Source organism: Loxodonta africana, chromosome 21 (assembly GCF_030014295.1).
Source record: "Loxodonta africana isolate mLoxAfr1 chromosome 21, mLoxAfr1.hap2, whole genome shotgun sequence".
Lineage (NCBI taxonomy): Eukaryota > Metazoa > Chordata > Mammalia > Proboscidea > Elephantidae > Loxodonta > Loxodonta africana.
The window spans coordinates 24577880-24592686 of record NC_087362.1 but is presented as its reverse complement, the minus strand read 5'-3'; the positions used below and the strand labels follow the sequence as shown (position 1 = coordinate 24592686).

The 14807-nt window shown below is 41.1% G+C and overlaps 1 gene segment (V, D, J or C); it reads right to left on the bottom strand.

The window, feature by feature from the left end:
* Nucleotides 1–971: 971 nt before the first annotated feature.
* LOC100676020 (immunoglobulin heavy variable 1-24-like) lies at nucleotides 972–2494 on the bottom strand. The segment is given in 2 exon segments: nucleotides 972–2298; nucleotides 2384–2494. Coding segments are annotated over 2 exon segments (411 nt in total).
* Nucleotides 2495–14807: the final 12313 nt, after the last annotated feature.

The window sequence follows — 14807 nt, the reverse complement described above, 5'->3', positions numbered from 1 at the left end:
TGCCCTTCAGTATGAGAATGGATCAACAATCTGTGGCGCATCCACACAATAGAATATTAGTCAGCGATGAAAACAAATGAGCTACCAAGCCATGAAAATACACGGATTAGTCTTCAAAGAAAGTAGCCAGTTTGAGAAGGCTACATACCATGTGATGTCCTCAATACGACATTATGGAAAAGGTGAAACTACAGATGTGATGAACGGATAAGTGACTACCAGGAATTTGGAGAGGGCTGTATAATAAGGTAAAGCACATGTGAGTTTAAGAGTGGTAAAATTTGTCCCTATTCTATTGCTGTGGTGCAAACATGACACTCCGCACCTATCGTGGTACATAGAACTTTCCAGTAGGGTGTAACTTCATGTATGGAACAAATATATGTGTGTATATATATGTATAACCCTGCTGGTATAGTAGTTAAGTGCTACAGCTGCTAACTAAAATGTTAGCAGTTTTAATCCACCAGGTGCTCCTTGGAAACCCAATGGGGCAAATCTACTCTGTCCTACAGTGTGGCTTTGGGTCGGAATCAGCTCATCAACAATGGGCTTTTTTTTTTAATACATATAATTTAAGAGGTCAGGACAGAATGCACACTCTCTAAAAAAATTAATGGTGTTAAAAATTTATGAGACAACTCACTGAAGAGGGTAGGGGGAAAGGTGTTAACCTAAGTAACTTTGGAAATGTGTGCAATCTGGAAAACTAAAGGCAAAGGTACCTACACATAAGCACTGCTATCTAATTGATAATTTTGTTTGTTCATTTTGCAATAAGTGCCTGGGGCAATGATTCTGACTAGCCACAGGATATGAACAATCAAGTAACTGCATGGTAAATGTTGGGAGCCAAACTGAAAAAGCTCTGAATCGCTAAACAAGCTGGAAATTTTTGAACGCTAAATAGCAGAATGTTGGATTACGAAAAAAATTATAAAACCAATACCCATGAGTCCATAGTGATGTTAACAAATGATTGAATTTTTTTTTTTTAATATGGAGGAGGAGACAAACAGCACATACAGAAGAATTCCAAATGACTCATGTATATACTTTCAGCATCAAAAGATGAAGTCTAACTTCCAATTCCTTTAGTATGCTCTGTGCTTACAGTCATGGGAAAAATTTTGAGTGACCATGAGTGAGACAATGAGTTTTAGGTTTACCATCAAAAACATGATCAACGAAAGGTAAAATATTAATAAACTGGTCAATATGAAAACCATAATTTTTTCACTCTGCAAAAGTCAGAAAATGAAAAGCAATAGACCAGGAGAAATATTTGAAAATCAGATATTTTGTAAATGACTTGTACCTTGAATATACAAGGACACTTAACTGGAGAAAAGAAAACAAGTTAAAAAAAAGGTTGACCTAAGTTCTAAACAAACATCTCACTAAAAAAGTTATTCAAAGAGATCATTCCTTAGGGAACTATAATCTACACCCAGGAGATAGCATTCAGAGCCTATGAGAATGGCTAAAATCCAAACTACTGTCAACAGTATTTTGACAATAATTTGGAGTACTAAGAATTCTCATTCTTTGCTGATGGTAATGTAAAATGATACAGCTTCTTTGGAAGGTAGCAGGGCAATTTTTTCTTTTTTTTGAAGTTAAATATAGAGTTACTATGTAATCTAAAAATTGTCCTCCATGATAATCACCCAACTGACTTTGAAACTTATACTCAACCAATTGAAACTCTCCTCTGAATATGAATTTTACTTACAGGGTAATTGTTGCATGGGAAATTTGTACTTTCATTAACTTTGTGCCTCATTCCTGATATCCACACTCTAGAAATTTGCATGGTATTTACATATGTTCACTTGAGTTGCATTGTTCCTCACCTAATGATAGTGAATGTAACTTTCTATTGTTTCTTTTTCTGAAACATTTAGCAAAGTTCTCACTCAAATTTTCCCTCTCATCTCCTGCCTCCTTCTGACATGGCTGCCTCCTTCCTCGGGGTTTCTGACACAGTCAGGATGTGGTTATCACACTGTGTGACTGCACAGTGATACACAGCTGTACTCTTGCAACTCGGACAACTCAGCTCCAAAGAGTCTGTGTTCGTGTCAGTGTCGCCGGTGAGGGTAACTCTGTCCCGGTATTTCTGTGAGCATCCTGTTTCACCATCCTCTGGGTCATACCCTGCAATCCTGTCAAGCTCTTGCTCATAGGCCTGCCGCCCCCAGATTAGACAGCAGCCTCTGAAAATGTTCCTGCAACCCTTGCCGTAGATCTTCACTGATTCCCCAGGCTGCAGCTGATAACACGCTGGGTGGACGCCTGTGGAGAGCAGACACAGGTGGGCATAATATCTATTAAGCAGTTGCAGCCCCCTCCTCAGTCCTGGACCTGCGGGCTGTCTTACCTGTAGTTACTGCCGCCAAGAAGAGGGTTGTCCGGCTCCAATCCATGATGAGGGAGCTGTGTCCTCAGGGGCTTCCGTACGGGAAGGATGTGGTTATTGGCTGATGCTCTGGAGGACACAGGCATATCGGTATTTATCTCAGTAGACTCCAGATTGTTTGCATATTCAAGAGTATGAATATTTCATAGCTCATTAACTGGCTTAGCCTAAGAAGGAGAAGATAGAAGACACAGAGACCACATAACTCTAGAACGCTGAAGGTACAAGTCTTAATCCTTGTAGATGTATGTGTCTTCTTACCGGGTAGTTGTTAATTTTGTGTTATCCACATGCACTGCACAGACAGAGCTTCTGATATGGAGGGATCCAAAACCCACAGGTCTGCTCTTTCTTGTGACCACTGCTTTACATGGTGGAGAAACTACATGGGACTTTTCTGGGGACCATCACGGGCTGTGATGTTGACCATGTGGGTTGACTTCATTATGGTCCTTCAGGCACCAAGCACAGATGAAGGGTAACTCTGAGAGAACAACTGTGGTCCAATGTGAGTATTTAGGACATTCCTAGGCAGCTCTGAAACCTGGTCCTCACTACTGGGACATTTTCTCCAAGCACTTGTTTGAGTCTTCTGAGCTCCCAGGCTGTTCAGTAAGAAGACTTTTTGTTCTCAGACCATCCCGGTGATTAGTGATACAGGGATCTGTTTCTGATGTCATCGATCATGGAAACTGTGAAAGTCAGAGTTCCAAAACCTTTCCATTATTGATATTTAATAACGGTTGGTCTCATTCTCATATCCCACATAATATAATTTCTCACAGTATTTATGCATTTTCAGTTCACTTCCATCCTTCTCATCTTTATTAATTGATTTCTGATCAACTTGAATCTGTGCACCTGCCACAACCTCTGACATACCACATACTTTTCCCACATCCTCCCAGGTAGTATCACTTGGGCTTGACACCTGAATGTCTTATTCTTGGGTTTGTGCATCTCCCAAAATACCAAACCCACCAGATTAATGACAAACCCTGTCTTCTGATCATCACTATTACGACCCTTATAAGAACCAACAAACATACCCATTACCATCAAGTCAGTTCCAACTCCAGATTACCCCACGTGCTACAGAGTAGCATTTATCCACAGAGTTTTCTTGGTTTGTAATCTTTACAGAAGCAGATCTCCAGAACTTTCTCCTCTTGTGTTGCAGGGTGGGTTCGAACTGCCAGCCTTTAGTGTAGTAGCCAATGGCAAACTACTAGCACTATTCCTGTTCAACCCTAGAAATTCTAGTTATAATCCTGGTCCTCATTACCTAATCAAGTTAGTTAAATACTCCCAATAAAATTTGTTGGTGTGGTTGTTGTTAGATGCCACTGAGTCAGGTTTGGACTCATAGGGGCCCTATGTGCAACAGAACAAAACACTGCCTGGTACTGTGCCATGCTCACAATTGTTGCTATTTTAGAACTCATTATTGCAACCACTCTGCCAATTCGTCTTGTTGAGGGTCTCCCTTTTTTTCGATGACCCTATACCTTACCAAGCATGATGTCCTTCTCCATGGACTATTTCCTCCTGATAACACGTCCAAAGAATGAGAGGAAGTCTCTCCATCCTCGCTTCCAAGGAACAACCTGGAAGTACATCTTGCTAGACAGACTTGTTTGTCCTTCTGGCAGGCCATGACATATTCATTGTTCTTTGCCAACACCATAATTGAAAGGCATCAATGCTTCTTTGATCTTGTTTGTTCAATGTCCACCTTTGACTTGCATGTGATGTGACTGAAAATTTCAGGGCATGGGTTAGGAGCACCTTAGTCCTCTAAGTGACGTCTTTGCTTTTCAACACTTTAAAGAGATATTTTACAGCAGATTAGCCCAATGAAATGTGTCTTTTGATTTCTTGGCTGCTGCTTTTATGAGCATTGATTGTGGATCCAAGTAAAATGAAATCCTTGAAAATATCATTATTTTCACCGTTTATCGTGATGTTGCTTATTGGTCCAGTTGTGAGGATTTTTGTTTTCTTTCTGTGGAGGTGTACTTCATACTGAAGGCTCAAATCTTTGACTTTCTCAGTAAATGCTGCAAGTCCTCTTCACTTTCAGCAAGCAAGGTTGTGTCAGCTGCATATCACAGGTTCTCAGTGAGTTTTTTCTCCAGTCGTGATGCTGCATTCTTCTTCATATAGACCAGCTTCTCAGATTATTTGCTCAGCGTAGAGATTGAATAAGTATCGTGAAAGGATGCAACCCTGATGCACACCTTTCCTGACTTTACACTTCACAGTATCTCCTTGTTCTTTTCCAAATACTGCCTCTTGGTTTATGTACAAGTTCCTCATGAGCACAATTAAGTGTTCTGCAATTCTCATTCTTTGGAATGTTATCAATAATTTGGATAATCTACACAGTCAAATGCCTTCACATAGCCAATAAAACACAGGCAAAGATCTTTCTGCTGTTCTTTGTGTTCAGTGAACACCCATCTGACATCAGCAATGATATTCTTCATTCTTTGTCCTCTTCTGAGTCTGGCTTGAATTCCTAGCAGTTTCCTATCAGTGCATTGCTGCAACGGTTTTAGAATTATGTTCAACAAAATATTAATGATGTTGGATAATTTCTAAATTCAATTGGCTCACCTTTCTTTGGAATGGGCACAAATATGGATTTCTACTCTTTGGTTGGCTAGGTAGCTGTCTTGCATTTTTATTGGCATGGATGAGTTAGCAACTCCAGCACTGTATCCATTTGTTGAAACACCTCCATCATTATTCTGACAATTCCTGTAGGCTTGTTTTACCCGAATGCCTTCAACGCAGTTTCAACTTCTTCCTTCGATACCATTGGTTCTTGATCATATGTTACCTTCTGAAATGGTGGAACATCGACGAGTTCTTTTTAGTACAGTGACTGTGTATTTTTTTTTTCTCCTGATGCTTCCTGCGTCATTCAATAGTTTGTCCTTAGAATCTTTGAATATTGAAACTCAAGGCTTGAATCATTGGATTAGTTCCTCCAAAATAAGAAAAGTGTTCTCCTTTCTGGTTTTCTAACTCCAGGTCTTGGCACATTTCATTATAATACTTTAGTTTGTCTTTTTTAGCCACCCCTTGAAATCTTCTGTTTATCTCTTTTACGTCATCGTTTCTTCCATTCACTTTAGCTACTCACATTCAAGAGCAAGTTTGAGGGTTTCTTCCAACATCCTTTTTTTTTTTTTTCCTGTCTTTTTAATGACCTTTGGTTTTCTTCATGTATGACGTCTTTGATGTCATTCCACAAGCTGTCTGGTTTTCAGTCATTTGTGTTCAATGAGTCACATCTATTCTTGAGATGGCCTCCAAATTAAGGTGTGATATACTCCAAGTCATATTCTGGTTTTCGTAGATTTGTTTTAATTTTCTTCAGATTCAACTTGAACTTGCATATGAGCAAATGATGATCCGTTCTGAATGAGCCCTTGGCCTTGTTCTGGCGGATGACATGAGCTTCTCCACAGTCTCTTTACACAAATGTAGTAGATTTGATTCCTATGGTTTTCCTATGTGATGTCCATGTGTATAGTCACCCTTGATGTTGTTGAAAAAGGTAGTTGCAGTAAACAAGTCACTGGATTTTCAGAATTCTATCATGTTATCTCTGGCGTCACTTCTATCACCAAGGCCATATTTTCCAATTACACATCTTTCTTCTTGGTTTTCAACTATTGCATTCCAATCACAAGTCATTATCAATGCACCTTAATTTCACGTTTGATCAATTTTAGACTCCAGAAGTTGGTAAAACTCTTCTAATTCCTCATCTTTGGCATCAGTGGTTGGTGGATAAACTGGAATAATAGCCGTATTAACTGTTCTTCCTCGTAGGTGTATGGATATTATTCCATCACTAACAGCTTTGCACTTGAGGCTAAATCTTGAGATGTTCTTTGCGACAATGAACGTGAAACCATTTGTCTTCAATTTTACATTGCCGACTAGGAGACCACATGACCGTCTGCTTCAAAATGGCCCATACCGGTATATTTCAGCTCACTAATGCCTAAAGTAAGGATCTTTATGCATTCTATTTCATTTTTGACAAATTACAATTTTCCTAGATTTCTGTCTTGTACATTCCCCATTTCCATTATTAATGGATATTTCCTCATTTGGAGTTGTGCCACATCTGCATACGAAGGTCCTAAAAGCCCGGCTCCAAAGTATGTCTTTAAGGTGAACTCTACTTTGAGGAGGCAGCTCTTCCCCAGTCATCTTTTAAGTGCTTTCCAACCTGAGGGCTTCATCTTCTGGCACTGTATCAGACAATGTTCCCCTGCTATTCATAAAATTTTCACTGATCAGTTTTTTCAGAAGTAGACTACCAGGCCTTTCTTCCTAGTCTTTCTGAGTCTGGAAGCACCAGCGAAACCTGTCCATCAAGGGTGAGTCCATCAAGGTTGACCTTGCTGGTATGTAAAATACTGGTGACAAAGCTTCCAGTATCACAACAATACACAAGCCATCACAGTACAGCAAACTGACAGGCATGTGGTGTTCCCATTAGAAGAGGATATTTATAAACACATGAGCAGCCTTGTCAAATTCTATTTTAAATTATCTTTTGAAAAGGAAAACCCTGACCCTGACAGGAAATCACTTCCCAGTATCCTCTGTACCTCCCCTGGGGCTGGTCTCCTGAGTTCCATGTACCCTGAGTGGCCCCTACAGGCCAGAACCCTCCCTGCAAGGAGGTTGCATCTGGAATTGAGATACTTTCCCCTCACATGGTCTCTTCACATCAAGACCTCCAAGGTGCTGAGGTAACTTCTGGAGTTCTGTAGACCCTGAGGGCCTGTGCATCCTCCAGAGAAGCCCCTGTTCTTTATGCATTTACACAACACATGGGGAAGGTTCAAGTGACTCTTCCTTGAACTAGAAGGATTTTCTCTATTTTTGAGCAGTTGAGTGTGTTTTTTCTAAAGCTAGATATTCTGGTATATATTCTTAAGGTTTCCCTTATGATCATTGGACATTTTAGTACTTTATTTAATACCTCCAAACTTCAGTTTCCTTCACTTTCAAAATGGCAGATAAGCTATCACCTACCTCATAAAAAAAAAATCATAGATGTAAAATAAATAAAATAAAGATAATTTTCTCAATAGATATTTATTGGACTGCGATAAATACGCTCATAAAAATGTAACAGACTGTCATTGGAATAAGGAGCAAAGAGAGAAACTGAATGTGTTGAAAGAAGTACATGTGGATCAGAAGTTCAGGGCATGGAGTAACCAATGGTCATGCTGGAAAGGACTGATTCTCATCCCAGGTTTGATTGTTTCTCCCCTGTCTTTTCAGGAACTCCCAAGGAGTTTCCTCCTCAGGCTCTTGGCTTGAGAAAAATAAGACACGTATGAATGAGTGTTAAAAGTCCCCAGAGAGGCTGTTGGCTTGGATGAATCAGGAAACTCAAGACATAACAGAAAAAAGTTCACTCATCATTCAGTGCACCTGCTCCTGTGGTGGCGCCTGTGTTCTGTGTGACCTAAGCGCCCCCTGCAGCCCAGCACAAACCTGGCATCATGCCGAAGGAGAATTTTGCCCACCTGCCCTTCACTGTGGCTCCTGGTGCTTCTCTTACACAACAATACGTGCCAGCATCCTCAAGTTTCAGACTGCTCAGTTTCCAATACGCTAAGCTGGAGTGGGCCAGACGGCAGAAGAATCAGATGCTTCCTGTGGTCCCTCTTACAACGAAGACCTGAAAAAACAAGTGAATCAATTAGATATGACAGTATAATACCCCAGAACATCAAAGACAAAGTTGAGGTGTCAGACTCAGCCATAACGGAAAAGAGAGAGACAGCTCAGAAGCAGCAAAGAAATACCAGACCTGACGAAGCCCGATTTGTACAGTCTGCACAGTTTGGCACATGGGGGCTGAGACAAGCAGTAGCACTCGGGAAGTGCTTTTAGCATGTTGGGAGAAATCAAGCAGTATGGAGTCTGTACAAGCATCTGGAACCAGGGGGAATTGGCATTGGATCTGCGAAAGTTAAGTGTAAGACTCTATCCTAAAAAGTGGGATCCAAATAACCCTTCCCCCTCTAGGAAGTGCCTTTCTTCTCCTCACTGCCCCCTTCCAGATCTGCTCTGGTCCAGGTCCTGCAGTGTTCAGTGTTTGTAGCACCCCTCACGCCCAAGTGGAACCCCTTGCACCTGACCCAATCTCCTGACTTGGGGAGGAAACAAATAAATTAACACACAAAAAGAAAACTACCTGCTCCTCTAAGCAGGAAACTCAAGGCTAACTGCACCCAAACTAATCTCTATGCTTTGAAAAATCCCCCTAAGCTGGGAACACAGGGCAGGCACTGTCCCTTTGCCCAGTTACCAGTGTAAGGTATCCACAGACTTCGAATGCCTTTCACCCCTGCGTAGACCTGTGTGGGCCCATTCAACACTGTAGGCTCTCATTAGCATAGTGCAACAGGCTATATACCTGAAGCCTATTTTTAACTACAACAGATAAGGGGGAGTGACAGATTCCTGAATTTTGACACAGTCCTGCCCATTAAGCAGGGTCCTCACCCACCCACATCAGGGGTCTGCGGTGGCTTCACCAGTACAACTAGCCACCAACAACAGGGGTCTGAGAATAAGTGGCCCTCCCAGTTAGAACAGCCAACAGCATTGGGTGCCTGAAATCTACCTCCAAAAAGCAGCCATCTATGCAGTCTGGTGAACAGGGACAGGCCCTCCACCTAGGCACTCAGGAGCAGACGTCAGCCCCTACCTTACTCAGCACACGACCCCCTAATGCAGCCAGATACCTACGCCTGCTCCAATCACCCCTATATAGCCCTGACGATCTAGGATGGCAGGTGAGAGCCTGCACCACACTCTTTGATGGATAACCTGGAAACATGAGCTATATCCACACAAGAAAAGTAAATGGACTTCTGGGCTCACACTTGGTAGAAACTCTAACCACCTGGTGACAGGATGTGAGAATTTTAAGGAAGGCAACATTCAAAGTAGCTCACAGGTTCAACCTAGTTGGGCATATCAAGTCATATACACTGAGCTCTTGGATTTGACCTTGGTGACAGGTGCTCATTGGCCATCTCACACTCATATTCCATTAAATGTGATAGCTAATGAAAGGAAAGCCAGATTTAGCACAGGTGAAGGTGATGTTGTCGGAGAGCTTCTCCACTCTTGGGATGGACTTCAACAGCTGCATGTGGGACCTTGCACCTAGGAACTGAAGTCTTCGTTTGTTGAACACAGGGCATACAGATGAAAGCCACTGATTCTGACAAGGGAGATGTCCTGAAGTCAAGCATAATCCAGAAGAGTTCTATCTCCACGGTCAGCTCTGATTAACGTGGAGAGGTTGTTGAGTCAGGGCATCCTGGTCTTGGGGTCTGACTTGGAGAACTGCTGGTATGTTTTATATCTCTAGTGATTTACATGTGATGGGCTTGAGGGAGTAAAAGGAGGAGGGATCTGAGGAGAAGCCTCTGGATCGTGGACCACTAGGGGAACGTTTCTGCTTTGGGCCTTGTGAGGGTAATCTCCCACTCTCAACTTAGTGCTCTTTCTCTCTCTCTGGGCACATCCCCTTAGACCAGAGGCAACCCGAGAGAAATGCAAGCTATTGGGCTGAAGTGGAAGGATGAATTACGGAGATTTCTGAGCATTGCCTATCCCTGGGGACATCCTTCTACTCTGCGGCCTCTATAATGAGGAAGTCTCAAGTGAACTTCCCAGGTCCTGTGTGGACAGTCCCAATTTGTGTGGATTCTGAGTAAGATGAACTTCTCTAAGTTTTCACATTCTGAATACAGAATCAATAGTGGTTGCTCTTACATTATGTGTCTGTTTCTCTCTATTACTGAAATGAGCATTTAGCAATGTCAATCTCCACCATGACTTCACATAGCATGTTTCATTCTGTGTGTACATCCCTATGCAAGGTAGAACATATAGTGGTCAGGATGCAGGGAATTAGCGTCTTGCCCTGAGCCTTCAGTCAAAAGTAGGTGTTCAAAAACTATGTCCCACAGCCCATTGCCTATATGGTGAATGAAATTTTACTGGAACACAGCCATGCCCATCTGTATTGTCTAGAGCTGCTTTCACACTCAGTCAACAGAGTGAGTAGTTTTCTCAGAGACAATGTGTCCCATGAAAGGCTATATATTTGTCATATGGCCCTTGACAGGAAAAAGTTTGCTGAGCCCTGATCTAGAGGGAGAATTAAGAAGGAAGATCACACAGCATCGTGCAATAGATCATTCTAAAATATGATAATTATATGACGGCTGTGCAAGATTAAGAAAGGAGATAATTTTATTGTGAGTGGATAAGTTAGGAATAACTTTCTAAGGGAATTAAACTTCAATAAAAGTTTTACATTTTTCAAAACAAAATCTGAGAGGAAGAGCATCTCAACTAAGACAGCAGACAGGAGTAAGAAAAGGGCTTGACCTGCCAGGTACCCAGAAGAGGGTTTTTAGCTGGGGGAGATAATGTCAGTCTTTGGCCTTGGTGAGGGACTGTGCTTCAACTTCAGCAGAAAGACAAGTGATGTGTTAAGCACCTGAGAACAGTGAAGACACTTAACAAAGTAAGATAATGAAGTGACCGACATGGGGCTAAAAGATGCCCAATATCACTACTCCTCAGGGAAGTGCAAACTAAATTCCCAAGGAGATAACACTCTACATCTACTGAAAAAAAAAAAAAAAAGGAGGTATAAAATTACAAACAAAAAGAAAATAACCAGCCAATAAACAAACAGATAAATACTTAAAGCAGGATTCTTGGTGAAGGTATGGAGAAACTAGAACTCGAATCAATTGTTGGAGGCAGTGAAATCCAATGAGAATGAAAACGCTTCCCATCAGAACCTTCGGGACACAGCGAAAGCAGTGCTCAGAGGTCCGTTTTTATCAGTGAATGCACACATACAAAAAGAAGAAAGGGCCAAAATTAAAGAATTATCCCTACAACTTGGACAAATAGAAAGAGAACAACAAAAGAAAACTTTAGGCACCGTCCAAGAAAGCCAATAATACAAACTAGAGCAGAATTAAATGAAATAGAGAACAGAAAAAAAATAGAAAGAGTTAACAAAAGCAAAAGACGGTTGTTTGAAAAGAGTAACAAACTTGATCAAACCACTGGCCAGACTGACAAAAGAAAAACAGGAGATGAAGCAAATAACCCGAATAAGAAATGAGATGGGCGATATCACAACAAGCCCAAATGAAATTAGAAGAATCATAACAGAGTACTACGAAAAGCTGCACTATAACAAATTTGAAAACCTAGGGGAAATGGACCAAATTTCTAGAAACACACTAGCTACCTAAACTAACACAAACAGAGGCAGAACAAATAAATAAACCTAGAACAAAAGAAGAGATTGATAAAAACAATCCAAAAACTCCCAACAAAGAAAAGCCCTGGCCCTGATGACTTCACTAGAGAATTCTATCAAACTTTCTGAGAATAGTTAACGCCACTACTACTAAAGGTATTTCAGAGCATAGCAAAGGATAGAATACTCCCAAATACATTCTATGAAGCCAGCATATCCCTGATACCAAAACCAGGTGCAAACTCCACAAGAAAAGAAAATTATAGACCTAGATCCCACGGCACTGGGTTTTTTTCTGGGTTATCCCTCATGAACTTAGACCCAAAAATCCTCAACAAAATTCTATCCAATTGAATTCAACACCGTATCAAAAAATAATTCACCACGACCAAGTGGGATTCATACCAGGTATGCAGGGATGGTTCAACATTAGATGAACAATCAATGTAATCCATCACATAAATAAAACAAAAGACAAGAACCAAATGATCTTATCAATTGATGCGGAAAAGGCATTTGACAAAGTCTAATACCCATTCATAATAAAAACTTTTAGCAAATTAGCAAGAGAAGGAAAATTCCTCAACATAATAAAGGGCATTTCTACAAAGCCAAGAGCCAATATCATCCTAAACAGAGATAGACTGAAAGCATTTCTCTCAAGAACAGGAAACAGACAAGGAGGCCCTTTATCACCACTCTTACTCAATATTGTGCTGGAGGTGCTAGCCAGAGCTATTAGGCTAGACAAAGAACTAAAGGGCATCCAAATTGGCAAAGAAGTGAAATTAATTCTGATTGCAGATGACAGGCTTTTATACACAAAACAACCTAAACAATCCTCAAGATAACTACTCAAACTAGTAGAAGAGTTTATCAGAGTATCAAAATAGAAGATAAGCATACATGAATCAGTTGGATTCCTCTACACCAACAAAGAGAGCAACAACGAAGAGGAAATCACCAAGTCAATACCATTTACAATAGCCCCTAAAAAGATAAAATACTTAGGAATAAACCTACGTAGGGATGTAAAAGACCTATACAAAGAGAACTAGAAGACACTACTGCAAGAAACTAAAAGAGACCTACATAAGTGGAAAAACATACCTTGCTCATGGATATGAAGACTCAACGTTGTAAAAATGTCTATCCCGCCCAAAGCCATCTATAGATATAAGGCAATCCTGATCCAGTGACATTTTTTAATGAGATGGAAAGACAAATCACCAACTTCATATGGAAGGGAAAGATGCCCTGGATAAGTAAAGCATTACTGAAAAAAAAGAACAAAGTGGGAGACCTCACACTACCTGATTTTAGAACATACTATACTGCCATGGCAGTCAAAACAGCCTGGTACTAGTTCAACAACAGATAACATAGACAAATGGAACAGAATTGAGAATCCAGACATAAGTCCATTCACATATGCATAGCTGATATTTAAAAGAGTCCCAAAGTCTATTAGTCTGTTAAAAGGGGAAAAGACAGTCTCTTTAAAAACTGGTGCTGCCATAACGTTATATTCATCTGCCAAAAAAATAAAACAAGACCCATACCTCATACCATGCACAAAAACAAACTCAAAATGGATCAAAGACCTAAATATAAAATCTAAAATGATAAAGAACATGGAAAAAAAATAGGGACAACACTAGGAGCCCTATATATCCTAGAGAAGTAAGTGCCTGTCCACGAACAGGTAGATGCACACCCACGTTCATTGCGGCACTCTTTACAATAGCAAAAATATTGGAAGCAACCAAGGTGCCAATCAACAAATGAATCAATAAATAAATTATGATATATTCACACCATGGAATAGTATGCATCGATAAAGAACAACGATGAATCTGAAACATTTCATAATATGAAGGAATCTGCAAGGCATTATGCTGACTGAAATTAGTCAGTTGCAAAAGGACAAATATTGTATGAGACCACTATTATGAGAACTCAAGAAATACTTTAAGCAGAGAAGAAAATATTCTTTGATGGTTATGAGTAGGGGAAGGAAGGGAAGAAGGGAGACAGTAGACAAGATCTAATTTAGGTGAAGGGAAGAACAACACGCAATACAGGAGAGGTCAGCATAACTGGACTAAACCAAAAGCAACGAAGTTTCCTGAATAAAGCGAACGCTTCGAAGGCCAGTGTAGCAAGGGCAGGAGTTTGGGGACCATGGTTTCAGGGGACATCTAAATCAATTGGCATAATAAAATCTATTAAGGAAACATTCTGCATCCCGTTTTGGAGAATGGTATCTGGGGTCTAAAATGCAAGCAAGTGGCCATCTAAGATGCATCAATTGGTCTCAACCTACCTGGAGCAAAGGAGAATGAAGAACGCCAAAGACACAAGGTAAGTATGAGCCCAAGACTAAGAATGGGCCACATAAATCAGAAACTACATCAGCCTGAGACCAGAACTAGATGGTGTCCGGCTACAACGGATGACTGCCCTGACAGGGAACACAGCAGAGAACCCCTGAGGGAGCAGGAGAGCAATTGGATGCAGACCTCAAATTCTCCCAAAAGACCAGGCTTAATGGTCTGACTGAGAGTAGAAGCACCCCAGAGATCATGGTCCCCAGACCTTCTGTTAGCCCAGACAGGAGCCATTCCCAAAGCCAATGCTTCAGACAGGGATTGGACTGGAGTATAGGACAGAAAATGATATTGGTGAGGAGTGAGCTTCTTGGATCAAGTAGACACATGAGACTATGTGTGCAGCACACTGGATTCAGGAAGCCCACTCTCTCTGCACACTTGCACATTCAACGTGCATCACTCCCTTATATCTCCACCAATCACCTTGCAGAAGGATGAGAAGGAATCCCCAGATCTGTTTAAACTTCTTGGTGTGGCCACTAAGCTCACTGATGCTTGGGCACAGCAAATCAAATGGGACTGGGCTCCTCTCAGGGCTGCGGGGACAGGTTCTGTGAGGGTTTTTATGAGACAAGAGTGGGACCCTATTTGCATGTCTCCTTCCAATAGGGGGTTGTATGATGTGAGTGCCATACAC